The sequence below is a fragment of the Anser cygnoides genome, chromosome 12 (assembly GCF_040182565.1).
Source record: "Anser cygnoides isolate HZ-2024a breed goose chromosome 12, Taihu_goose_T2T_genome, whole genome shotgun sequence".
NCBI classification, from domain to species: Eukaryota; Metazoa; Chordata; class Aves; order Anseriformes; family Anatidae; genus Anser; species Anser cygnoides.
This window is the reverse complement of record NC_089884.1, coordinates 13,103,519-13,129,628: the sequence shown is the minus strand read 5'-3', so window position 1 is coordinate 13,129,628 and position 26,110 is coordinate 13,103,519. Positions and strand designations below refer to the sequence as shown.

Below are 26,110 nucleotides of genomic sequence, written 5' to 3'. Positions count from 1 at the left end.
ACGAGGAGCAGAGAAAGGGGCCGGGTCCGCCCCGCACAAACCCACCTCCCACCCCAAATCCCCCCGGGCCCAGCCCCGGGACCCCAGCCCCCGGGGACAGCGCGGGGCAGCCGGGACCCGCCGCGCCCGGAGGGGTCCGGGGGGGGGGTCCCCGTGTCCCCGGGGGGGTCTCCCGGTGCCTCCCCCCCCCGTCCCCCCCCCCCCCGCCGCTCACTTCTCGATCTCCAGCGCCGCCACCTTCCTCTTCTCGTACAGCTTGTCGTTCAGCGCCCGCACCACGCTGGGCGCCAGCGGCGCCAGGTCCCGCTCCGCGTTCATGGCACCGGCACCACCGGCGGCCTCCCCCCTCCCTCCCTCCCCCCCCCGAACCCTCCGCACCCCCTCACGTGACCCCCACCAACCCTCACGTGACCCTCAGCACCCCTCACGTGGCCCCCATCCCTCCTCAGGACCCCCCCTGGCGGCCGGAGGACCAACCCCCCCCCCAGCCTCCACCCAGCCTCCACCATCCCCCGGCCTCCATCTCCATCCTCGCTCCATGCCTCGCCCTCTTTATTCCAAACCATTACAGAGAACACCCCCATAACCCCCCCGCAAGCCCCCCAAAGCCCCCCCCAATTTGCCGTGACCCCCCGTTAGCTGTGGTGCCGCCCACAATCAGCTCCATCCCCATGGAGGACCCCATGGAGGCCCCCGGTCACTTGTCCGCGGGGAGGCCCCGCAGGTAGTACACCCAGGAGACCCCCGGCCCCACGCCGGCCGCCCGGGGGCAGGAGACCACCAGGCGGCTGGTGACGGGGGTCCTGCCGCCGCCCGGGCTGCCCTCGAAGGAGACGGCCATGAAGATGGTCTTCTTGGGGCGCAAGGTCCCGGTGGCCCGGACGGCGAAGGCCGGGTTCTCCACGCTGTAGGTGAAGGCCGTGGGCTGGAGGAAGACGTTCTTGAAGGGGATGGAGGTGCTGCCGCCGGCCTTGATGGGGAAGGGGCCCTGCGGCTTGGGCGGCAGGGCCAGGCCGAAGAGCGGGATGCTGTACTCGCCCCCCGGCGGGCCCGAGAGCTGCAGGGTGGCCCGGGACTCGCCCAGCTGGCAGGGCTCGTAGGTCACCTCCACGCACACCTCCGAGCCCCCCGCGCAGGCTGGGGGCATGCTGATGGTTTTCTCCGTCTGGAAGTCGGGGCAGTCGGTCTGTGCGGGGGGCAGAAGAGACGGGGAGGGGGTCACAAAAGCAGAGCTTGGGGGATGAGAATATAAAGAGCAGGGAACAAACAAATCAAGGTTCCCGACTGCATCACGCTTTCCCTTTCCTGCCCCTGACTTCCCAGTTCCCTCACCGTGTCCCTGCTGACCACCCATAGGGTCTGCCCAAACGTGCCCCAAAGGGACAACCCTACAGCCAAGCCCTGGGGGACCAAAATCCCTGGCTCCAGCAGCGAAGTGGGAGTCCAGGCACTGTGGGACCCTAAAGGGCAGCAGGGGAGGTCTGCAAGGAGACCGGCTGGGCTCCCTCCCTCCCCCAGAGCGTGCTGGGCTCACCTGGAGGACGTAGTCTGTCTTCTGACGGCTGTAGTTCATGACTTTGGCGGTGAGGGTCTGGTTAGAGCCCAGCGTGGTGCAGAAGTAGAGTGGCTTCTCCGGCTTGCTGGGGGTGGCTTTCAGGCTCAGCTCGTAGTGGCACGAGCCCAAGTCGCTGCTGTGGAGCATCAGGCGCCCGGTGCTCTCGCCCACCTTCAGGGGCCGGTACTCGAAAACAAGATCAGCCTGGGAGGGACAAAGGGAAAAGCCACGGGCTCAGGCAGAGGACGGGGGAAAGCAGCCCTGGGTGTGCTCAGGCCGTGCTGGGAGGCAGTGCAGGCGGCTCCCAAGGGGCACAACTAACAGCCGGCCCCTCACCGTGGCTCCTGCTTTAGCAGGCTCTAGCAGCCATGCCCCTGCTGTGCTCACACACCACGTCCCTATTGCAGCACACTGCCAAATTCGAGTTAGGGAGGACAGGCTGGCATGCACAGCGACCTGCAGGGCTGCCCCAGCAGCTTTCTTGGGAAACCAGCCCGAAACCCCCACCTCCATACATCCACACTCGTGTTTCAGTGCTATTAGAGCAGTATTTTTGTCTTTTTCAGTGTTTCCAGCAGTTCTCAGGACAGCTGGGCGGCCTGACCCAGCCCATCCATCGAGCACAGTGCTCGTGAGGACACAGGAGACCCCAGTGGCCCTGCATGGGGCCTGGCCCCAAGAAGAGCGATCAGGGGGGGGCACAGGGCAGTCACACTCTCAGGATGGCCTGAGGGACACCGACTTCTGGTTTTGCACATCACGAGGGGTGCAAAGAGCATCAGTGCAGGGCAATTCCCACCAGAGACACTCTCACATGCTTCTGTCCCTTCAGATTAGCGGTGGGAGCTGCCACCCTCGGAGAGCAGCCCCCTGTTTCTCTCCCAGAAGGGCTGCGGGGAGCAGCTGGGTGGGGTGGGCACCAACCTCTGCCTGGGCAGGCACAGTGAAGTGCGGGGGGACGCTGACGTCAGGCACTTTGCAGTCGACGTCGAACACCACTGGGACGGCCAGCGGGTTGTCCACCCTGACGGCAGAAGACACGCTCTGCCGCACAGCGGCGCTCACTTCAACGGTGCCGACGGGTCCTGGTGCCGTGGCCTTGAAAGTGATCATGTAAAACAAGTACTCCTCGGTCGCCTCGTTGAGGAAGGTCACCTGGATTGGAGAAAAAAAGGGAAGTGCTGGTTGTTTTGCAGATAACCCCCCCCCAGCTGTGCTAGGCCGGCCTGCAGAGCCCTGCAGCTCAGCACCCTGCCTCCACAACAGCCACAGCAGCCACCTAGGAGGAGCGCAAGGCATTTCCACTTTGTGTTCTCCAACTGCTTCCCCCTCACCAATGCCCTGACCCACCAGTGCTACACAGCCCTCAAGGGGACCCGCACTGAGAGCGACAGTGCAAGGTGGAGGTGCCTGCTGTTCGGTGGCCACCCAGGACCTACAGCCCCACGTTTGGCACTTGGAGGTGTGAAAACAGGCACGGGGCTTCTCAGGGAGCAAAAAGCCCCTTGAAAGACCCCAAGGAGACCCTCGAAGGACTCTGCAGCCTGGTGTCCGCGTTTACCATTGTGTTAAAGACGCCCTCCTTGTAGGAGAGGAAGGTGAGCTTGTAGTCCTTCTTGTCGGAGCCAGGCACGTCAATGTACTCCAGCCCACGCAGCACGGAACCACTCTCCAGGTTCTCTGGTTTGAGTATGTCTGTCACCACGAGGAACCTGGGGGTGAGGAGGAGGCGAGGAAGGTCAGCAGGAAGGACTCCCGTAGGATATGGGGGGAATGCCACAGCCCCTCTCCTCCTCCCTGCACCAAGCAGAGGGAGCCAGCACCCCAGAAGAGCCCCCCAGGATGGGTCTGAACACGGCACTGTGACCCCAGGCACCCATGGCCACAAGTGGCCAAGGAGAAGCTTGCTGGAAGGAGCTCCCAGGCGCTGCAGGGACTGCTGATGGGAGGAGGCTTCGGGGCACGACTCACCTCTGCGGTCTGCTCAGCCAGTTGGAGACGGGGATGAGCTCGGTGTAGGAGGTCCTGCACGGTACCTCCCGAACAATGGTCCCCGAACACTTCGGGCCCTCAGCAGTCCCCTGCAGGAGGTAGTGCAAACCTGTCCCGTCTGGCAAGGGGAAGAAGATGGAGCCCTAGAAGTAAAGAATGGGATGGGGTGAGCTCTCCTGCCTTCTGGCCAGAACAGCTACTGGCTCTCAAGCACCCCCAGACCGTTGCAGGTCCCTGTGACTCAAGTAGCACCGAGTGATGCAGGCAGTGGAGCTGTGACCACAGCCCAGTGGCCGGTGCAGGTGGAGGTGGTGTCACTGTCCCCACTCAGGCTGGCACAACGACAGGGCATTGCTAAGCTTGACTACCCCGCTGACAGTGTTGGGATTAGCCCCAAAATTATTGCCAAGAGCCCATGCGCTAGCACGGCAGGGTCCCACCAGCCAGAGTGGGCTCACACACAGCACTCCTCTCGGGTGCCACCAGGTCACCACCACATGCCCTCTGTGGCATCTCCTCTGCCCCCAGGGCAGCCGAAATCTGCAGGACCCCCACAGCAGGGCTTTAAATGTGAATATCAACCATTAAAGAGATACTGAGCACGTGTAACCCTACAGGGCACAGATCTGCTTGGTGCCCTGGAGACTGAACCCGGAGATCTCTGGCCTCCGTTCGTGCTCTGGCTCAAATTCTGCCTTGCTGTAAGGTCAGCTGGAACGGGGCAGGGGGCTGACAGGCACCTCCAGCTCCCCAGAGCCATTCTCAGCTGAGCCCCTTGATCTAAGGGCTTGTCTCAGAAACAGTGCCCATGGAAATGGAGGGGAAAAATCACCCCTCTCTGTTCAGCCTGGGACCCTTAGGAAAGGCTCTTTCCAAAGCTCCCACGTCACTGAAGATGATGTCAAGAGATGCCCTGGGCAGGATCCCACCCGACAGACTGCTCTCAGACCAGCAGCACAGCTTTGCCCCCCTTGTTGCAAAAAGACCCCAAGCCACAGTAGGGTCAGCAGCGCAGTGCTGTCCAGGGCTTGGGGAGCTTGTGCAGCCCACAGGGCTGAGAATGAAGGGCTCTGAGCCCCCCTGGGCTGCACGGGCAGGGACCAGGAGCTGTACAGAACAAATCTCATTTCCTGAGCCTTCAGACAACCTGACTTTTCAGATTAGCTCTTCTATGCCTGGCCTTTAACCACCCAGAAACCCAGCTTCCAACATAGGATCTGTCCTGGTTTCAGTTAGGGTAATTTTCCTCCTAGTAGCTGGTAGGGTGCTGTGTTTTGGATTAGGATGAGAAGAGCGCTGATAACATGCTGCTGTTTTAATTGTTGCAGAGCAGTGCTTACACCAAGCCAAGGACTTTTCAGCTTCTCGCTCTGTCCTGCCAGCGGGCAGGCTGGGGGTGCAGCAGGAGCTGGGAGGGGACAGACCCAGGACAGCCGACCCAAACTGGCCAGAGGGGTATTCCACACCATATGGCATCATGCTGAACAATATATAGGGGTGGCTGGCCGGGGTGGGGGGCCGGCTGCTCAGGGATAGGCTGAGCATTGGTCAGCGGGTGGTGAGCAATTGCATTGTGCATCATTTGTTTCGTACACATTATTATTAGTAGTACTATTATTATTATTATTTTCCTGTCTTAATAAACTGTCTTTATCTCAATCCATAGGCTTCACTTTCCCGTTTCTCTCCCCCATCCCGGAGAGGGAAGGGGGAGGGTGAGCGAACGGCTGTGTGGTGCTTAGCTGCCTGCCAGGTTAAACCACAACAGGACCATAGGATGAATTGATCATAACCCAAGTTTGGAGGAGAACATCTTGTCCAACCTCCTGCCCAAAGCAGGGTGAGCTCTGCGGGTCATGCTACAAGGGTCAGCATGCTGGCCCGTCACATACCTGGTGCTTCTTTTTGTCGGAGCTCATGGTTAGGGGGCTGTAGGTGATCTTGTAGGGCTTGTTTTGTTCGTTGGCCTCTAGGTGGAAAAATTCAGGCCCTTTCCAGTGTTCGCCCTCAATGACGGGCTTCACGGTGCAGGCCTCGTTGCTCGGGTTGGACAGGAGGATGGTCTGGCTGTGTGTCTCACGTACGTCACATGCAAATGTCAGCGTCTGCAATGGAGGAGCACAGATGGGGCCTGGCTGTACAGTGGGATCCTTTCACTGCTGCGGGACTGGCACCTGCTCACCAGCTGGCAGAGGGGTCAGAGGAAGAGGCAGAAGCCTGCAGTTGGGGTGGGAGCTGTGGGGCAGGCAGTCTGGGCTATCAGCCCCAGCTGGAAGAAGGTCCTGTGCTGCCCAGGGGGGTGGGAGAGCTGTAAAGGACTCAGACCGGCTCTATACCAGGCTCTGGAGCACAGCAAGAAGCACTTTAGGAAAAGTTATATGCAAAATGCCCATTCAGACCATAGGCTTTGGGGTCAATCAAGCTGCTTGCTCTCAGAAGAAGGGAGAGGAACAAGTCCTTTGCATGCTGGGTGATGGGGCTGCGGCTTCCCAAGGAGGGGAGAAAGAAACAGGGAGCAGGTGAGGGGCCTCCAGTCCCCGTCCTGGCTCCGCTGCGGTTACCTCTTTGCTCACAGGGGCCTCCACACAGCACCCTGCCAGCGTAAGCTGGAGCGGCTCGCTGCCCTGGATGGAGCACTGCAGTCCCTCGTACTGGATAGAGAGGCTTGGCTTCGAGGGGTGGAAGCTGACGACGAAGGGGACATCCATTCCTGGGGAGATGTACCCCTTCGTGGGGCTGATGGAGAAATCAGGCTTGAAGCTCTTGACGTCCCACTTAAACCTTGCCAAGGAAAGCACAAAGACAGAAGGAAGGATTAGCAACGGGGAGGCTGTGGATTCAGTGTGCTGCTCCAAACCTCCTGCGGGCTTCTCCACAGGATCTCAGGCATGGCAAGGTTTCAAGCTGAGCAGGACTCAGCTTGCACCCGTCTATAAAAGATTTGGGTGTATCCCTGCTAACTGCCAGGGCCTGGCTGCACAATCTTGGCTGCATGGCTCTCCAGTGGGACGAAAAAAGCAGAGGAGAACTGTCTGGGCAAGCTACAGCACCACCCAACCCTCGCCCAAGCTCTCAGCACTCAGATGGAGCAGGGGGTTGCATTACTTGACTCCTATGTCGCCCATGTTCTGCATGGTGATGCGCTGCGACGCGTGGCTCTGCTGCAGCACCGCTCCGAAGTTGAGGTGTTCCTGGTCCAGGCTGACGTGGATGCCCTGGCAGGAGCCCCGCACCATGAAGAGGGAGCGCGCCAGGCCCTTGCTCTCCAGCATCACTTCCCCAGCGAACGGCTGGATGCGGCGCTTTGGGGAGAAGACCACCTCCACTTTGCAGGTGTCTCCTTTGGGCTTCAGATTCAGTTCGCCGGTGGGGTGCACGCAGAGAACCTGCGCAAAGAAACGGGTGGAAACTGCTTCATCTGGCAACCGAGCTGCGAGTCCTTTATCACGAGAGTCAGAGCAGAGTCCTCCAGTCCTGCTTACATACATTCCTCTTCTGTCCCCAGCACCACTGCCCCAACCTCAGTCCTTCCCCGGTACGCATCCCTGGGCACCAAAGGTGTTTTCCTGTGACACATCCATCTGGCCATGGCAAGCGGGACTGCACCTTCCAGAGTCATTCTGTGCAAACCTCAAGAGAGCTGTAACTCTCGGTCATCGGAGACTGGTTTGCCTCCCTTACCTTCCCATATCTGAACTACGTGGCCACATCCAGACACAGGTGTTTGAACCAAGTTAGAGGAATTGTGCCTGCTTCTCACTGCTGGCTGCTAGGGGAGCTGTGACACCTCGCTCAGGTGAGACATCGCAGGTATCTACTGGTCGAGCACCCTCGGGAGGCAGGACAGGACAGGACAGCACACAGGCAGCCAACACAGCACACAACTGCAATTAATGCTAGCTCCCACCTGGAGCAGCCTTACCCCGTGTTCTTGCAGCTCTGGCACAGAGGACTTGAAACTGAGCTTGAAATTGAGAGGGGCGAGACTGTTGTTTGCTATGGTGACAGTCTTCTTCACCGTCTGTCCGATGGAGAGGGCTCCCAGCTTCACCACCTTCCCTTGTGGTTCCACAACATCAACCTGAGGCAGAAGGAATTAGTATGGAGCAAAAGGCAAGGAGGAGGAAAGGTTTTCTACCCCTTCATGGCAGAAAAGCAGAACAGGGCAAGGGAAGAGGGATGAGGAAGTGAGAGAGCCATGCTGGCGGGCTGTAACCCGAGTTTTAGGATTTGGATGTCATCTCACCTTCATTTCTGTGCCCCTTCCTTGGACCTCCACAGTCTGGTGGTAAAGGCCATTGATTTCAAAAGGGATGAGCTCCTGGTAAGATGCAACCTCTCTGGGATAGAAAGTGACGGGCACTTCCACGGCCCCTCCTGGGCGAAGGATGCACGCTGGGCAGCCCACCTCCAGGTGTGCGGTGCCGGCGAACAGGCAGCTCAGGCTGGCGGAAAGCACGAGGAGAAGCAGAGGTGTCACAAGGCTGCGTGTGCTCCGCAGGAGACATCGGGGCTGCTCGGGGCTCTCCCGTCTCCTCTCACTGCATCCTCAGGCCAGGAGGGCCCAGCTGCTCCCTCCCGGGGTGTGTTATCCTGGCACGAGGTCTCCTCGTGCTCAGCGGTGGGAAATGGGATGACCTGGTCCCTTATGTGACCGGCACCCCGAGGAGAGGTGAATAATGGCAAAGGCATCCTGGGGGAATGCTTAGTGAAGCCTCACAGCCAGCACAGCTGGGCACGAAGGAGCCTGCTGTGTCACACCAGGAGGGAGGAGCACGTTTGAACATAAAGATAAGGTGACATTCTGGGGTAAAGCAGCTGAAAAGCTCAACAAACAGACGGGGGCTCCTGCTGCCAGGCAGGGTGTCACGCTCAGCGTGCAGGATGGGATGGGTCCACGGGCTGCACCCAGCTCCCTGCTGTTGTGGCTTCCCTGGGACACCTCAGCCAGGCTTTTGGTCAGACCCCAGGAGCTCACAGCAGAGCGGTGCAGCCTGCTCGGCCTGCCTGTGACACCAGACCCTGTGTCCTCATGCAGCCCAACCCCTGTTTGGCCAACAGCCCTGCTCGCCGCAAGGACGTGGAGCCAGGACACTAAGCAAGGGCTGAAGGAGCGTGTGAAGGCCTACCTGACATCCTTGTCTGCTTTGTTCGTGATGACGAGGGTCTGCCGGGCAGGTGGCATCCCAGCCTGGTAGACAAAGCAGGCTCCAAAGTTGAGTCTGGTGGCAGAGAAATGGATGGCGGGTACTACCACAGTGGCCAGGAACACGCAGGTAAACGTGGGACCCTGGCTGATCTGGGGGGCAGAGAGAGAGTGTGAGCCAGCTGAAGGGATGGGAACTGCAACCACAAACACCGGAGGTGGCTGAGGAAGGACACGGCGGGACAATAAGGAAAACCAGGTGCCGAAGGACAGCAGAAGGTGGGCTGTGAGGGAAAGGTTTTTGGGAGTCATGGCTCCTGCTGGTGCATGGGGAAGGCGAAGGTCCTGTACCAAACATGGGTGCCTCACCTGCAGCGTCAGCTCCACGTCCTTTAAAGAGCACATTTTCTGCGGGTGGAAAACCAGCTGGGTCTCCACTTTGCTCTCAGCCTGCACGCTGCCCGTCTGAGGGGTGAGGGTGAGGAGCTGCACTCGAGCTGCAGGGCCGCTCAGCTCCCACGAGAAGCTGAAGCCGAATTTTCCGTTATTGCAGATGCTGAGGACGCGCTTGGTGCTCTCGTTCAGCTGCACCTGCGGGGAGACGGGGCAAGGACGCATGGAGCACCAGCCGACAGCAAGTGCTCCTTCCTCGTGTGCTCCTGGGGCCTTCCTGGGGCTGAGGACTGCTGTCAAGGCTCAGCCTCACTCTCTTGAGACCAGCTTATACACCTAAATGAAGATAACCATTCCCTGCTCACCTCCTCGAAATCAATGACGTTGACCTCCTGTGCGCTGAGCTCGGTGCCGCGGCCGTCGCCACCCTCACACCTGACGGAGACGCTCATGCTGTAGCCACTGGCCTTGATATTCAAGCAGAGGGGCTCCGTCTTCCTCTTGACATCGCACTTGAGGTTGAAGACCACCTCTCCTTCCAGTGTTGGTGTGAAGATGACTGTAATGGGAAGCCTGGGGAGAGAAGACCCTTTTTCTGCTCCATTCTCCATCTCTGACATCTTTTTTGGCCCTGTACTGCCTGGCTCATGAGAGAGCAGCAACTGATGCAGGGTGCTCTCTTATCACACACCCGGTGCCAAGTCACAACTCAGCATCTTTTAAGCCACAGCAAAGCCACCCAGAGCTCACATTCTCTCCAGGCACTGGGGCAGGCTGTGAGTGGGCACAGGAACATCCTCAGTGGGTCAGCAGGCGTGCTGGTGGCCTGTGGCACTGCTTGCACAGCCCCTGGCTCAGGATCATATGGGTGAAGCCCCAGAACATGCTTTTGTCATCAAAAACAGAAGATCCAAGCTCACACTTCTCTAGGAAGGGGGCCTGGAAGCCCAGCGAAACCCAGACACAGCCACCAGACAGAGAAACGTGCTGACCAGTGGTGTCCCCAAGGGGAAGGAATGAAACAAGCTGGATTTATGCTATTGCTGCGAGTCATCTGGTGACTATAGAGGGGAGAAAGCCTCAAAAGCAATGTGAGCATGCAACGTTTGGCAGGTGGGAGAGGGAACCTGGCCGGGGATGCTGCCGCGTTACCTTGAAAGGGGAGCGATGGAGCCTTCCAGGGGCTCTATTTTCACGGAGGTGCTGCATCCCTCTGAGAAGAGAGAGCTTTCTCTGAAGGCAAAGCTGAAGGCTTCCTTCTCGCTGTTGATCATATAGATGGTCTGGTGTACCTTGTGCCCTGAGGAAGGGATGGAGCAGCTCTTGCAAACCCCTTGGCAGCCAGGCCACTGCTGCACACTGTGCTCCTGGCCAGGGGGGCCACGGGCTTCTGACTCCCTGGGATCCCCAGCATCACCCCCAAATCCTCTCTTAGAACCCCCAGTCATGCACTATGACCCAAACACCCACGTCTTCCTCCCTTCCCCTTCCTCTCCCTCATACACTCAGGTCCAGGAGCTGGCTGATCTGCTCACACCAGTGCCTGATCCCATTTCCAGCTTCCTTTTCAGAGCTTGCTGGAGCAGGAGGACTGGAGCAGCATGTCTGAGTGTATAAGGTACAATCATGGTGCTCACCGACTAACAGCAAGTGGAAGTTCAGGTGGGACCTGTCCAGAGTCACCAGCGGGTCGGTGGTGTTGCCCACCAGCAGGAACGGGACTGAAACGCTCTGCTCGGGGATCGTAAAGACCCAGAATGACTCTGTGATGTCCAGATGCCAGGGGATGAATTCAAACTTGATCTGGGGAAAAAGAGACAAATGAAGGAAAGTTGCTGCCCTTGGCAGGGGTAAGGGAAGAGGGATGCATGCTGCACCATAGAGAAACCCCAGAAAGCTCCACCTTATGCACTGCCAACTCAGAAAGAGGCCACCGTGCCACTTACAGCCCAAAGGCATGGCAGGTGGGGTACAGTGTGACAACAGGTTCATCTGCCAGCTTATTTGTGCTATATGCAAAGGTTTCCTCATGGTCGTGGTTAAAGCAAGTTCACAGTGAGGTGGGACATCCCGAGAGTGCAGACACAGCTGGTGCCAAACTGGCATGTGTGTGTGCCAGACCCACCTTCTTCTCTTTCTGCACCCACCTCTGCTTTTTTCCCCGGCTGGATCTGCCCTCTCTCTGTGAGGCAGAAGAAAGCTGTCTGTCCTGGTGGAGCTGCAGGGTCTTGGCAAGTCCACTGGAAGGAGTACGCGGAACTGGTTGGGTTCATAACCATGAAGGTCCTGGGCACATAAAGTGAAAAAGACTATGAAGGTGGCATTGGGAGGTCAATAATTCCATCCTGCAGCAAATGTCAGGCACTTCCAGTCCTGGATGACATCCAGTTGTTGGGTACAGGTGGACAACGCTGGCAACATGAACGTTGCACCTGCTTTTTAGGAGCCCTGTTCGTCTCCCACGCAGACATAACAACAGCCATTGAGAAAGAAATTAGCAACGGCATAGCCAAACTTTTGCACATTAAAAAGGTAAAATCAAGTTCAGCAAAACTCCTTTGGAAGGTGATACTGTCTGTAGTAGTTGCAGCCTTTGCTGACCCTGTTGACCGGTGCCTCAAAGGAGCACAAATGTCCCGAGGATGCTCTTCAAAGGGACAAAAGTTGTATGTACACGTAACACAGACTATGCGTGGTCCTCTCAGACCAACCCACACTAACTGAGGAGACACTACCAGCTGTGCTTATTGAAGAAAAGGGCAAAGAGAACAAAAAATTGGCCACTTGGTCTTGGCCACTGACCAGCTTGTTCCAGCCACATGTCAGCAGGTCACAGACGTGGTACAGATGTGCCATGGGGCTTGGAAGAGGAGCTGGAGAGGTCTCTGGTTGAGGGGGTGACCAGGAGACCATCAACAGGGGAAGCCGTGCCCACACCTACCTGCTGTTCCTGCTACACATGCCAATCGCTGCAAACTCGACCACCCTCGTGTTGGGACCCAGCGTTGTCCCCTTCGGGTCCTGCAGCTCGGGGCTGCGCCTTTTTGCAGTGATGTAGTCGGAGTCTTCCAGCTCAAAGTGGCAATGTGGCATCTGGCTTCTCCCCTTCACGACCACTTCTGGGCCCTTTTGATTCGGCTTCAGGTTGGGAATACTAGGAAGAAAGGGACTGGTATTATTGTTTCCATACAGCTGGCTGCTTGTGCTGCATCCTCTCTCAGTGCAAGCGCTGCCAGCAAGTCAAACAGAACTGCAAAGCTGACATGGCAGAAACACAGAGGTGTGCCTAGAGCAGCACACAAGTTTCCGCATGGAGAAGGAGGTCATGTTCGTGTGATAAAGAAGCACAGCTAGGGGTTAGCTGGCCCCTAGACAGCCTTTCTGGATCTCTCATTCCAGATTTTGCAACCCTCCAGGAGCTTAAAAATGAAATGTCATTTCCCAGTGTCTCCATATCTGCTTTTACAAGGCCAGGCAGTCATCTTTGTTTGGTCCTGAGTGCTCGTTGTTTCTGCAGACTCTGGGGCTTGCTGTCCCCAGGCTCTGCATTCCCACCCCCCGGTCAGAGGCAATACTGTGACTCAGGGTAGCCTGAGTTAACAAGTTAGCAATCCTGGACGCTTCCTACCTGCAGAGCATGCAGCTCTCAAAGTCCCCCACGTACACCGGGGAGAACTTCATCTGGAAGAGCTGCTCCTGGCCGGCAGGGATGGTGCCGCTGCGGGGCTCGACAGAGAAGAGCGGGGTGGCACGGACGGTGCTCAGGGGCGAGCTCAGGGAGGGTGAGTCGTGCCCCGGAGAGCGGCCCCGCTGGCTGGGCTGGAGCTTCTCGGAGGCACCAGAAGCGGAGGAGAGGAAATCCCCTGTGGGAAGGAAGAGGTTAGCAGGACATCTTCTTCCAAAAAGGAAATCTGTTGTTTCTCCTGCTGCAAGTGGATGGGAGGGGAACTGGGATGCAGCTGGCGTGTCCCTCAGCCCGTGCTTTCTGCATCGAGGAACAGAGTGGTCAAGGTCATCTTGCTTTTGTGTTACTGCTGGCTAAGTTGTAATCCTGGAAAGTCCTGGGGATAGGTGTGAAAGTGAGGACAGACAGCAGGGAGATTTGGGGGTAGGAGAGGGCAAATACAGTGAAAAGGCCCAGCAGAACCAGAGAACTGCTTAGATCAAAACACACCACTGAACATCACTCCGTAGAAGATGCTCGGATGAAGGCTATGCCTCTGTTAGCAAATTAAATGAGCCCAGGACTGAAGCCAGCTGTTTCACTCCACGTTGTTAAACTCTCTCCATTTCCAGAATGGAGTTGCTAGATGCAGACTTCTCCTGGCCAGTGCTCGCTTCCAAAACATTTCCAGGAACTGCTGGGAGAATTGGCCTGGGTCAAACCTGTGTCAACTAGCCAGAGAGCAGTGTGCTACAGCACCTGGGAAAATTTCTGGGTGCTATTTCATGTCAGACAGCCTCATCTCTTAGGGGCAGCATTAAGTCCAACTTCAAGTGACTAAAACACACCGGGCAGCCCCAGCTGCCACGCAGAGCCAGTGCCTTACCTTCCAGGGTGGCGAGGAGCAGCTCCCCAGCTCGGCTCGCTGCCCTTTCATCCCCCATGTCCTCCATCCAGGTGTATTCCAGGGCCACGTTCCCTGTGTTGGACAGCCGGAAACTGGAAAGCCAGAAGGGAAACAAAAAGGCCCATAAATCCAAAGCGAGTAGAGAAGTAACACTGCCAGGTGGGCTCCTGGCACCCTTCTTTGTGCTGAGCAGTGTGTTCTTCCCCAGCCTTGTCTCCATTGCTGTCCTGGGCTGTCAGGGACAAAGTAATTGCAAGTTTAGAATTTAGAGGAAGGTGCAGACATGGTGCCTGGGAGACTTAACCCAAGGGGTTTATTCCAGCCTCACATCTCAAGTTGGCATCATTTTGACAGCAAACTTGTCCTTGAGCAGGTGAGGACTGGCAACATGCAAGGAGAGCAAAACCACGGTTGCTCCCAGCAGAAAAGCCCAGCAGAATTGCACCTCCCCTGGCACTGCAGGTAGGAGCATCCCCCTCCGAGTCTCAGCAGCCTGATGGAAATTGGAAGAGGTTTATGAAATGGCTGTGCAATGAGCATGTCGGGGGCTGGTGACATGGGAGCACGAGTAGAAGGAAAAGCAGAGGCCACTGGAGCCCACCACGTCTCTGGGGAAGCAGGCACTGGCTGTGTGGTGCTGTGCCAGCCCTGGGCAAAGGCTGCTCCCTGCCTGACCTCCACCACTCACGTGAATGTCCTCGTCTGGAAGAGCAAGGTCTCCTTGAACTGAATCGCATCCGTATCCAGCTTGAACTCGGCGTAATCGACGACGGCGCTGAGGCAAAGCTCCACCTCGCGGCTGCTCCTCTCCAGGAGGCTGTGAGCTGGTTCTGGGTCTGTTTCGATCACCTCCAAAGAGAACAGGAAGGAATCACTGAGCAGAGCCCAGAAAGCCAGACTGAGCACGGAGCCTTTGGGCCTCCAAAACCAACCACGTATAGAGGTTAGGAAGGACTGCTCCCATTTATTTCCCTAGAAGGAGGACAAAATCTGACCCTGCTGCTAACCACTAAGGCATTTGTTCCTCCATGCTGCTCAAAGCAGTCACCACCATGACTGTGAGCACACCGGTGGGGATGAAGACCAGCTATCATTTACCATGTTCTAATTCTGTAGAGCGACCTTTTTCCTGGCACCCTATAAATCTGGCAGGTCTCTAAATTGGGATTAAGCTCCCTTGATGGAGCTCCATGGATGGAGAAACCCAAGAATGAACAAATCTAGAAAGTGCTTTCCAAATGTCACGTGTGGTACAGCAGCTGTCCAGGCATCCTGGGATGGGAATGAATTTACTAGGGAAATCTCTGGCTACTGATGGTAGAAGGCTGGAGGAAAAAAATTGGTTTAGTGGTCTTACTATGACTCAGAAACCAAAGAAGAGACACTCGAGAGTGCTTCATCACTAATTATAGGAAAGCAAGAGCTTCCAGAGACTATACTCTGGACTCCCATATGACTGCCTCACGCTGCTGGGGCTGCCCCATTCTGAGATATCCCACATGATACAGAGACCACAACAGAAATCTCAGCAGCATAGACAGAGCTCACCCAAAACGTGCCAGTGGGCTAGCCAGTGTGCACAGAAGAGAGAGCGTTTCACTCTCCACTTCAAGACAAGAGCTAGAGCACAGTGGGGTTAACTCTCCATTGGCACAAAAGGCACTGAATCAGATGAAGAGCTATTAACACCCTAAAAAGTGTTATAAAAATAAAATGTGACCTTCCACATAACATGGGCTGCAACACTTCTGAGACCAATATTTGCAAGTGACTAAAACACCTCTCACCAACAGACTTCCCCATCTCGTGTGAGCATAACAGGTCGCAGTGAATCCATCTCTCCCCAAAACCACTCCGCTGGTTAAAACTCATGCTCCTGCTTCCTCACATTTCAGGAGGAAGCAGGAACCGCTAAGCCAGCAGAGATGTTGGCCTGCTGCTGTGGGCACCTAGTTTTGCAGAAGCTGGGTGAGCTTTTGCTGTCGTGTTTCTTACCTTCTTCTTGACAGGCCACGAGGCTGCCTGGCCCCTCGTGGCATCCACCCACTTGACGGTGCGCAGGCGGCTGTCCCAGTCAGTGACCTGCTCCGGTGGCAGCTGAAAGGCGATCCTGGCCACCTTACACCTCACAGGTTGCCTTCTGAAGGTGACTGCCACATCTGATTTCAAGGTCACTGTGATGTCCTTAGCGCAGCCAGCGTGGAGGTGTCCCACCTAGAGCAGAGAGCCAACCAACCTGGAATCACTGGCAAGGGCAGGGCTGGCAGTGAGGACACCACCTCTCATAACAGGGAGCCTTTTTGGTGGGGTGGAGAGCCCTGCCCGAACAAAGCTCCATGTCTGGCAGTCAGCATCTGCTAGGGGTCACTGAAACGTGGCACCAGTACGTGGAAAGTTGCCGGTGGATCCCAGGAGATGTCTGGCAGTGTTTGGGTAGTGGGAAAGGCAGAACTGCCCGAGCTCACCTGCGGGGAGAAGTGAAACGGGGGGCCTGCCGGCCACTCGAATCGCATTGCCTCCACCTGGCTGCGGTTGGTGATCGTGAAGGTGGCCTGGTAGGGCTTCCCAATGTGACAGTCCCCAAACTGGATGTGATCCACTCTGGCAGCTGTTAAGAAGCACAAGGGATGTCAGTGTGCAGCCAGGTCCATCCACCCCCAGAACATGCACGTCCGACTCTTTCCCTAGCTCCAAGCCCTCCTGCCTCTGGGAGATGCACTTCCCTGTTCTACCCCCGTCCTTCAGAGATGCACCCTGGCACGTCCCTAAACGTGGTGCAGAGGGATGTGCATTGCAGCATGCCCATGGCAGGCACGCTCACAGACCACCAGGCCTGGTGGGTGACAGCACAGGACTGCTTACGGAGAGGACACAGGATCATACATGGCCTTCATCCCCACAGGACACCACAGGCCAATAGACCTCCTGTGGCCCTTGTGTTCCCACATGTGGCTGCTGTGCAGGCTACAGAAGGCAACGGGATCTGTCCACTAAGGCTATGCCACACCACACTGGCCCAGGGTGAACAGAAACGTGTATTTTCCTACTCTTTATTCCCTCTTGGCAGCCTCTCCTCTCTTACGTTCAATTGTGTCCTCCTCCAGATCACCCTCAGAGCTCTCCTCAGCGCTGTCTGCCACGAGTCCATGGATATTGTCTATCGTGAAGTCATCCTCGTAGCCTTCACCCACCAGCTGAACATTGGTCTCTTCATAGGGGTTGTCCACCACGGACAGGTGGATCTTCCCTTCCACGCGCTGGGGCAGGCTGGGTTTGAAAAGCACGTCGAACTCTGCTAATTCCCCACGTTGCAGGACCAGGGAAGCGGTGTGGGGTTTTGTCCCTGCAGAGCAATGGAAGTGAGAGACAGGGACACAGCTACACAGAGGAAACACCTCCAGAGGGTATAAGAGGAATAAGTGGCTGCAACCCAGCTGTCTCTAAGCACAGGTTCTCTCCCCAGAGGCTCTAGATATTCCTACGTTCACACGACTATGATGACACCATGCATATCCTGAAGTGTCTTAACTTCTCGTTAACACCTGGCTCTCAAACTGCCTCCAGCCAGCTCCTGCCGTACCTAAGCTGAGTCAGGTAGTGTTTTCGGCTTCTGTTGGCTGGCTGTGGGATCAAGGGCTGCCTTTGTTCAGGCTGGTAGCTCCCCACACGCAGCAAAGACCTCGAAGGGTCCACTGAAGTGCTGATAGTTCCCCAGGGCTTTCCGACAGCTTGACCCACAATGTCCAGAAAAGCAGAGAAACTTCCTACAGCTTGCTAGGAAGAAATTCTGGAGCAGCACAATCTGTGGTGCAAAATCCACGTGAAAAGCTAGGGGTAGAGAGAGCCCCAGGAAAGAAACTGTCTCTAATACCTGCTGCTTGGCCAAACCATAAGCAGGGCTCACCCTTCCCTGTGTGGACGACCACACTTCATGGTTAACATATTTACCTTCTCCAGCAGAGTCCTCCTTCATACCTGCAGCCTGGTAGATGCACTGCGTGGTTGGCCTGGCTCTCAGGAAGAAAACTCCCCCTTCATCCAACAGATCTATCATCACCTGGGAAAACGGAACACAGCATGACCACATCTGTGAGGGTACAGGACTGCCCATGGACCACCACCGAGCTGCTGCTGGTCCACCACTGGGAACCCAGCACACTGCTCTGCTTCACACACAACTCTTAGCATGAAGTGGAAGTAAAATCAGACAGAAAAAGTGGTCAGAAGTGATGCAACGTAGTTAAAATATAAGTAAACAGGACAGAGTATTAAAAAGCAATGAGCAGAATGGAATTAAACAACAACTGAGTTTAATTAAAATGTAGTAAAACATGGTCAGATAGAATATAATGTAACTAGGACACCACACATTGCCACTGAGAACCAAAACGCGAGCAGGGAGGGGTGGGAAGGGATCACGCAGGGTAGCAGCACATCCCAGCCCTGTTTTCTGGGGCCTCTCCTCCACGGGAGGAGGGCTTGTTCCCAGAGCAGAGGGTGCATTCCCCAAGCTGGGCCTTACCTGGACAGGTATGATGCCGGCGTTATGAAGGACCAGAGGGAGCTTTTCAGAGTCACCCAGCAGCAGCTTCTTGAAGAGGAGCAGAGGGTTCCCTGCCTTACTGTGAAGGACTGGGCGCAGGACCGTGACCCGAGGCAGATTCCCCTCTCCACTGATATCAAACGTCAGGCTTTGGGCTTTAATTGCTGCAGGGCTGCAGGAGAGGCAGAGGAGAAATCGTTGTTGGCTGGCAATAACCCGTTTTCCATTTGCCAGGCAATGAATGGGGTGCCACCCACAGCCCCCCCTGTCCCTCTCCTCCCATGTCCTGAACATGGTTCCAGGACAGAGTAACCAGCTGCTCTTACAAGGGCTGCAGTTGTTCTTTAATACGGAATACCGTGACATACCCTAGGTTAATCACATACAGCCATCTCCTTGGAACATAAATGAGGAGATAACGTATGGTGGCTTCCTGGCACAGAAACCACTTCCTCCAGCCCTTTGGCCTTGGAAAGCCCCAGCTCAGCAGCTGTGCCTCCAAGTTTTTCTGATTCAATAACTTCCAGTTGGCTACCTAACGCTGAGCAGACTTCATAGCCAATAATACACACTAAACTATGACTCTTACTCTTCTGCCCTGCTCTACCTAGTAGTTACTACATGATCCAATGCTAACTCTTCTTCCTAGGCCTACTACAAGAGCTAGGACTGATGACAGGTCCGCATCCTGCCAGAGGAGAAGCAGCTATCAAAGAGGTCCCCCCACGAGCTCACAGGGTGCATTACCTTGTCTGGGCATCAAGTGAAGCTTCAAAAGTGCACTGGTAGCTCTGCATGGTTTGTGGAATGAAGGTCACGGTAGCGAAGGCATGGGAGCGGCTGGGCACACACATCTGGACGGGGTCCACCTCGAAAACGTCGCTGATGCGGCTGTTGGGCTGGGGGAAGTGCACGGAGCAGAGTTAGGAGGAAAAGCCCTTCTGTGTGATGTAGTCTGACGCACGTTGTGGGGAGCTGGGGACAGGATGGGATCCTTCTGTCTCGGGGGGTGACTCCAAAGTGGTGCTGGCCTTGGAGACGGAGCTGCCATAAAGCCCAGGAGGGCCAAAGCTTGCTCTGAGTGCTTGGCATGTTAGCAGCCACCCACCCCAGTTGACATGTGAGGTTGGTGACTGCATGGAAACCCTGCAAAAAAATCTAGAACTGACCTTTAAATAGATGGAAAAGACCAGGGAGCCTGATGAAATGGCCTCCTTTGAGCCCAGACACATTCAATGTGCTTCCAAGAGAGATCCAGAAGGGTTCAGGTCTCCCACCACAACCCAGAGGAATGAGCCAAAACCTTGCTTGAGACATGCTGAGTTCAAACCAGCTGCCACCTGGGGCTGCTGCTCTCCCCCATAGCTTCATCTGCACAGAGCTGGACTAGACAGGGTGAGATGAACCTGGAGAATGAGGCAGGCTCCTACCTTAGAAGAACAACAATCACCTTGACTTTTATTTCTTACCTTACCGGAGATGGGTTTGATGGAGAGGACCACGTTGCAGGGGACTTTGCCCACGTTGCGGATCTTGAAGCGAGCAGTGGCCCGGTGCCCAACCAGGACGTTGGTGAAGATGAACTTGTTCTCGTCTGTGATGAACACGCCCCTGTCCTGCACGGTCTGCAGGATCTGGCAGAGGTTGGTGTTGCTGCAGATGCGATGCTCCTCAAAGATGGACCCTACGTCGTCAGCCACAAACGCTGCAAGAAGACAAGAGGGAGGGCTGAGATGGAGAAGGCTTGCTGCTGGGGTTAGCTGCACCTCGTTGGCCTCACAGAAGGCTTGATAAGCCCCTTCTGCCCAGGTCACTGCAAAACTCTGCCTGGAAGCCCAGGCACCCTCAGTCTTAAAGGGCATTACTTCCTCTTTGCCCTTCCGTGTACCCGTTCCAGCCTCTCCCACTGGTGCACTTGAAAACCCTCGGGGCTTCCAGCCCTTTCAAGAGGTCTGGGTGCTCAGCGGCAGCAGGTCTGGCCATGGAAACCTGGGGATGGGCATACCTGGGAGGCAGGACTCGGCCAGCAGGGTATAGGGGATGCCCAGGGGATTGTCCCTGGGGTCCCTGTCGCTGATATCGATGGAGAGGTGCTCCTCACACAGCCCCAGCGGCTCTGCATGGCAATCCACCGTGATTGTCTGCTTGTCCCCGGGATGGATGGAGCCGAAGCCGGGGTACACCGTGAACATGCCCAGGGTGAAGCGAGCCTGCAGAAAGAGTCCCGGGAGAGGCTGAGGGCTGGCAGCCTGGCCTTGGGCATCCCCAGCAAGGACTGTACCACCTCCTGGCCTCCAGATGGGCCAAGGGCAAGAAGGGATTGTCCATGGCCCAGAGGCAGCCCCAGGATGACATGAACAAGCCAGGAGGTTGTGCAGGCTTGTCCCAAGTGACATCGAGAAGGAAGTTTGGGTGTAAAGGGTGAAGGCAGTAGCTGGGATCCTTCAGCCTCCAGGGGTAAAACAGGAGAGCAGAAACAACCGTGAGAAATGATGGGAGGGGAAAGAGGGGGCCTGGTGAGAGGGCAGGGAAGGGAGAGCCCCAAAGGGCTCCAGGTCTGAGTCTCTGCTGGTGGCCGGGAGGGGATGGAGATCCAAGCACCTGCACACACAGACCACGTCCCATCCTGCAGCCATGAGCCCCGTCCCAGGTGCAGTCAAGCCCCCTGACCCTGCCACATGTTGGGGGAGCAGGAGCCACCCACCTGCATGAAGGGGTTCGTCTCCTTCTGCAGGGACTGCTTGCTTTGCTTCGCAGAGGTTATCACCTTGCTTACGTTTTCGTTCTCCTGGGAGTGGTTGGATTTCTTGTGATGGGCACTGGGGGGAGAAAGCAGAAATACCCATGGTGCTGAGCTCCCCCGGCCATCCTCCGAGGCCAAGGGCTGACCTTCGTCCCCGTGGAGGAAAGCCTTCCAGGTTCACGTTCCCGATGGCTCCTCCTGCTGCCACAGGGTAGGGACAGATCAGCTGTACCACCAGCTTTGTCCTACACCTTGGGACACTGAGGCATTTTGGGTCCCGTGCTCACAAAGGGACCAGGACCCAGTGCCCAGCCTGCTGGTCACACACCGCCCCGCAGTCCTGGCTGGGAAGGGTGCTGCAGCTCTTCTCTCACCTTTTCCTTGCCAGCCCAGGCACATCCTGGTCTGCTTTGTAGACGAGGAACTTAAAGTCGAGGCTGCCTCTGTTCTCCAGCGTGATGGCGCAGGTTTTCTTGGTGCCGTTGACCAGGGCGCCGAAGTTGATGAGCGAGGCCGGGGTGATGCTGTACTTGCTGAACAGAGCTTTGGCGGACACCGGCACGGGGATGATGGCGATGGTCTCCCCTCCTTCACAGAGGCTGGGCTCAATCACCTGCAGCCAGGGGAGGGGTTGTTAAGGCAGCAAGGTGACCAGCCCCGCTGTCCCCTAATGCCACCCCATATCCCCTTCAACCTCCCCTATTTAAATCCAGCTGTTTCAATGCCTCCTCCAGAGCCAGATTTTCAGCTCTACTTAAGAAGCATCCCCAACAGCTTCTGGAAGACTTTGCTGCATACATCTAAGAGAGGGCTCCCCAGCTAAACCTTTCCTTCCAGAGGACCCACGTCCTGCTAACATCCGGGGTAAGTGCCCGCCTGGCTCGGGCAGCTCACCTGGCACTTCAGGATGGGTTTGTCCTCGATGCTCATTTCTGTCCTGGGGTGGAAGAGCAGCTGGACCTGCACAGGGCGCTCGGAGGCAGTCAGCACCCCTCTCTGTGGCTGGATAGAGAAGTGGGATGCCAAGTCTGGGATGCTGGTATCCGCATTTTCTATCTTGAAGCTGGGGACAAAGGGAAGGAACAAAGACCTCTGTGGTTAGAGGCACTGGGTGGCAGCAGCACAGCCAGCACCTCGCATAGGACCTTAAGGAAAAAAAAAAAAAAAAAGAAAGGGTCCGTCTCTGCTTGGGAAATCCCAGATTTTGACACAGACTACAGACAAGAGTGATGTAAGCTCACTTCAACACTGATTTTGTCATTCCCTCCTTTAAAGACTTTCATAAAGAGAAATGAGTACACCCTCAAATGAAGGGAACCAATCTCAGCAGTACTGGGAGCTTAAATTTCAGCCTCTTTTCTTGGTTCCTGCTGAGCCGTAAAGAGCTAACTGCTTGTGCCTGCATTCTCTGTTAAAATATTTGAGGTACGAGAGCCCGGATTTTGTGTTTACCCAAACTATGAGGAAGCCAGCATGGGAAAAGGTTCCAGCCATGAACAGACCGGGACGCAGGGCTGGGCAGAGGGTGGCAGCACGCATGGACAGAGCAGGCAGCCGGAGCAGCGACCCACCTGTATGCGATCTCGTACTTCCCTTTGTTCTTCAGTGCCAGTGCTTGCTTTGCATCATCCAGCACCTTAAGGACTCCAAAATCCACGCTGCCATCTGTACCTGCAGTGCTCCCACAGAGAGAGGTAGGAGATGGTGAATATCTGAGAGCTGCTGGGGGCTGCACCAAGTGACAAGGTACATAAAAAAAGTTCTCAGACATCACAAAATCCTCAGCAGGTTTCCCCATCCTGGGAGCTTTCCCTAGCTGCTCTGCTGCCCTTTCTCTTGCTTGGAGAGCATCTGCAGGGGTCAGCAGCTAACGAGCCTGGTTTCCATCTCCCTGCTTCCAAGCACAGATCCACCAACTCTATGTGCTATGCTGCGCCTTCAGGAGGTGCCAGCTGCTTTTGCACATTTCAACATACCCAAATCAATCTGCCTGTGAAGTGACACACTTCAAAGATGGGACATGAGACCCAAGGCTGTCTGTGCCCTGACAGTAGTGTTTCACACCACGCAGCGTGGAGGACACGTGCTTTATGGCCATGCTTGCATGCTACCCGATCCTGGCCCAAGTGTTTTGGTTGCATGCCTGCCGAGGCAATGCCTGGCACCTGGACTACGTTGGTTCGGGTGCATCCACTGACCTTTAGGGATGGTGATGCTCAGAGCAACATCATAGGCCTCCGCGTGGATTTGGATATTTTCGATCTGAACAATCCCAAGGACGTTCTCTGCATCTGAAACCTGAGGCAGCAAGAAACAAACACTGCTTGGACAATTCTCCTCTATTCTTTTAGTAGGTGACATAATGGTCCTTGTCTCTACTGGCTGGCTCCACCATGGCCTCCCCTGCTTTGTGGACTATTGGTCTCTTAAATCACCCAGCATCCTCACCGAAAGGCAGCCATGGGGGACAAAATCCCAGGGTGAGATTTTGCTGCCCTATGTTAAAAGCCACAAATGGACTTCAGGATGGGTGCTGAGAATGCACCAACATCTGGACAACCAAATGACAGCATTCAGCCCTGCAGAGCATCAAGGTGCTTGTGGCATGGGCTCAGGATGCTGTCCCATGATCCAGGCTGACACCGTGTGGGGACAACACCCGGTTATCTGGGATGGGGATGCTCAGGGATGCATTGCAAATGCAGTTTGAGGCAGCAGGCGTCAGGGGCACAGCTTGTGTCTGCAGGTACATCTCTCCCTGACTCCACAATTTACTTGCCCAATGAAGCTTGGCTGCAAGAGCACCCTAGCAGTCACCTGGTTTCCAAAAAGCTGTCCTTCGGCCGGAGCCCCTTGCTGCTAAGGACCTGCCCACCCCGAAATTACAGGCAGAAAGAAGCTCACGAAGCCTCCTCCTTTAGCCCTCTTTGCAGGATACCCTCCCCACACCGCCTCCATCCCTCAGGCCCCGTGGGCGAGCCTTGCCCTGCTCTGCCAAGGAGAGCAGGGTGCCCTCACCTCCAGCCGGATGGTCTTCTTCACGCTCAGCGCCTTCGTGGCCATGAAATGCAGGTACACCTCCAGCTCCGTGCGGGGCCCCACCATGCCTTCATCCTGCGACACCGAGAAGTCCTCGCCGAGGTTTTCCAGCCCGCTGAGCCTCCAGGCTGCGGGCAGCGGGGTGGAGTTTCGCAGCACCAGCTTCTTGCTGTCCCGCCTGCAGGGACACGAGGATGCTCAGTGCCGGCGGCTGGGCGAGCATCGCAACCGGACACAGCTTGGGGCAGCCCCACGGGTGGGACCAGTTGGGCGTCTGCCCTATGTGACAAGCCTGAGAGGTGAGGTCCTGGGGCACAGCAGCCAGCAGAAGGGAGATAGGGAAGGGCAACTGGACTGCTGTGGTGTTTGGAGAGCTGGAGCTGAACCAGCGGGCACTTCCCCTGGAAACAGACAGACGATGAAGCAGTGGCACGGGGTGGCTCAGGGCCACAGCACGTGGAACAGGGACTTCTCCAGCATGTCTAGCTGGAGTCACCTAGCACAAGCACTGGGGCACACACAGCTCTGCCGTGCATCAGGACGCCCAGAGCCCAGCACTGCTGGGGCCTGTGGAGCTCACGGCCACCACGGGATGTCCAAGCCAGTGAGGAATGGTGAGCTGGAGAGTGGGAATTGCTGAGGGAAGGAGAGATGTCGGTCCAGCCCCATCCTAAGCAGGCACATGGCCAGCCAGAGAGCCTGAACTGCTCTTGTCCCTGGCAGATGGCCCCAGGGTGGCTGACCTGTGCAGCAGCAGCTTGTCGAAGTGCACCTGCTTGGGGCTGACCCCCAGCTCCACCCGCACCCCCTGGCAGCACAAGGGGAAGACCACTGGCTCCGGGTTTTCCTTAATGCAGCACACGAGGTTGTCTTCAATGAGGCCAGCTGATGTGGGGTATGCCCAAAGGCTCAGCTCCTAGCCCCCGTCCCCCACAAAAAAAAAAACAGAGAAGAGGGTTTGGTGAGCAGGAGGAGCAGCCCCTGGGTGCTGCCACCACTGCCTGCCCATCCCCTACCTGCTTCTCGTTCGGTTTCAGCGTCATGCTGGGAGGGTCCAAAAGGAACGTGTCTGCTTTGAGGTCGTGCTCAAAGAAGAAATGCACCTCTGCTTCCAAGGGGGTGGTGTTGAGGATGGTTATCTTCTCACAGTTGCTGGGGTAGTGCAGCGCCTTGTACCTGTCCATGGAAGGGGAGAAGGCTGCAGCAGAGGTGCTGGGGTCATTGCCTTTACCACCCATTGAAGCCAGCACTGCGTCCTGGCAGGAGGATGCTCTCTGCAGCCTCACAGGATGACCTAACAAGCAGGCTAAGAAAAAGGAACACATTCACGGGCACGTTGCACGGTGGGCTCAGCCTTCTGGCACCTCCATGTCTGCGCCTTCACCTGGTGCCCCTATCCCAGAAGCGTGACGATGCACAAGCCACTTAAAGAAAGAGCATTTTGCAAAATGTAAATTCAAGTGTTCCTGCAAAAATAAAAGCCAGTCAGGCACATGGCCCCTTCCCCACTGCTTTGGTAAGTTTCCTTCCCTGCAGGGTTTAAAAAATGCTTTTGCAAAGGGATTTTAAAAATAATTTAGCTTTTCTCATTCAGAAAAGCCATGAGACTGCCTTGTGTTTCATGGGTTTGCTCAAAGTCTCAGGAAGGAAAAAAAAAAGGATGCATTCCCAAGAGGAGTGCTAAATTTAACAAGTATCCCTTCCCTAAGGTGTGAAATAGCATTTGGAGTTAAATGGTTAAACAGCAAACAGAAACCCGAGACCATTCATCAGTCTGGCTAAAGATCCCCTTTTTTTTTTTTAAAAAAAAAAAAAAATCAAAAAAAAGTTTTTATTTAATTCCCCTGAGTTGTAAAATACCACTAGATCTCCAGGGCTCCCATGAAGATAAGGACTTCGTTTCTAATATTAAAAAAAAAAAAAAATCAAAGTTAAAAATAGACACACACCAGCAGCTTCAATGACTTTCTATAAGCAGACCTTATCCAGCAGTAAGTTTCAGAAAAACATAAAACCCATTTTTCTTCCTCTGCAGGTCACACACACACATTGACAGGCCAAATCATAAAACCTGACTACATTACAGATTAATCAGTGGTTTCCAACACCATCCGCAGAATAATTGCTC

The 26,110-nt window shown here is 56.0% G+C and overlaps 2 protein-coding genes across 10 annotated transcripts in view; both read right to left on the bottom strand.

The window, feature by feature from the left end:
* Nucleotides 1–364, bottom strand: part of VAC14 (VAC14 component of PIKFYVE complex) — a 50,329-nt gene extending 49,965 nt beyond the window's left edge. Inside the window, exon 1 of the mRNA XM_067004264.1 lies at nt 215–364. Coding sequence (XP_066860365.1) covers nt 215–318 — 104 coding nt within the window. The 5' untranslated portion in view covers nt 319–364. The remainder of the gene's footprint in view (nt 1–214) is intronic.
* Nucleotides 365–613: 249 nt separating this feature from the next.
* HYDIN (HYDIN axonemal central pair apparatus protein) overlaps nt 614–26,110 on the bottom strand; it is a 129,432-nt gene continuing 103,935 nt past the window's right edge. For 5 of the 9 annotated variants that reach the window (XM_067004278.1, XM_067004279.1, XM_067004280.1 and 2 more), the window contains 36 exons: nt 24,999–25,158; nt 24,726–24,898; nt 23,962–24,160; nt 23,142–23,241; nt 22,515–22,614; nt 21,838–22,006; nt 21,318–21,556; nt 20,905–21,019; nt 20,206–20,410; nt 19,670–19,905; nt 18,948–19,099; nt 18,180–18,372; nt 17,606–17,714; nt 16,740–17,000; nt 16,123–16,265; nt 15,653–15,871; nt 14,346–14,506; nt 13,637–13,749; nt 12,715–12,949; nt 12,028–12,240; nt 11,234–11,372; nt 10,724–10,889; nt 10,239–10,386; nt 9,452–9,659; nt 9,063–9,284; nt 8,677–8,846; nt 7,794–7,992; nt 7,470–7,628; nt 6,653–6,933; nt 6,109–6,328; nt 5,440–5,652; nt 3,527–3,690; nt 3,117–3,267; nt 2,480–2,710; nt 1,535–1,759; nt 614–1,186 (listed from right to left, as the gene is read on the bottom strand). In XM_067004278.1, the coding sequence (XP_066860379.1) occupies nt 698–1,186; nt 1,535–1,759; nt 2,480–2,710; nt 3,117–3,267; nt 3,527–3,690; nt 5,440–5,652; nt 6,109–6,328; nt 6,653–6,933; nt 7,470–7,628; nt 7,794–7,992; nt 8,677–8,846; nt 9,063–9,284; nt 9,452–9,659; nt 10,239–10,386; nt 10,724–10,889; nt 11,234–11,372; nt 12,028–12,240; nt 12,715–12,949; nt 13,637–13,749; nt 14,346–14,506; nt 15,653–15,871; nt 16,123–16,265; nt 16,740–17,000; nt 17,606–17,714; nt 18,180–18,372; nt 18,948–19,099; nt 19,670–19,905; nt 20,206–20,410; nt 20,905–21,019; nt 21,318–21,556; nt 21,838–22,006; nt 22,515–22,614; nt 23,142–23,241; nt 23,962–24,160; nt 24,726–24,898; nt 24,999–25,158 (6,880 nt within the window). In that variant the 3' untranslated portion in view covers nt 614–697. Of the gene's footprint in view, nt 1,187–1,534; nt 1,760–2,479; nt 2,711–3,116; nt 3,268–3,526; nt 3,691–5,439; nt 5,653–6,108; nt 6,329–6,652; nt 6,934–7,469; nt 7,629–7,793; nt 7,993–8,676; nt 8,847–9,062; nt 9,285–9,451; nt 9,660–10,238; nt 10,387–10,723; nt 10,890–11,233; nt 11,373–12,027; nt 12,241–12,714; nt 12,950–13,636; nt 13,750–14,345; nt 14,507–15,652; nt 15,872–16,122; nt 16,266–16,739; nt 17,001–17,605; nt 17,715–18,179; nt 18,373–18,947; nt 19,100–19,669; nt 19,906–20,205; nt 20,411–20,904; nt 21,020–21,317; nt 21,557–21,837; nt 22,007–22,514; nt 22,615–23,141; nt 23,242–23,961; nt 24,161–24,725; nt 24,899–24,998; nt 25,159–26,110 lie in introns of those variants that run through there. The other 4 variants (XM_067004277.1, XR_010834390.1, XM_067004281.1 and 1 more) reach the window with 4 other exon arrangements.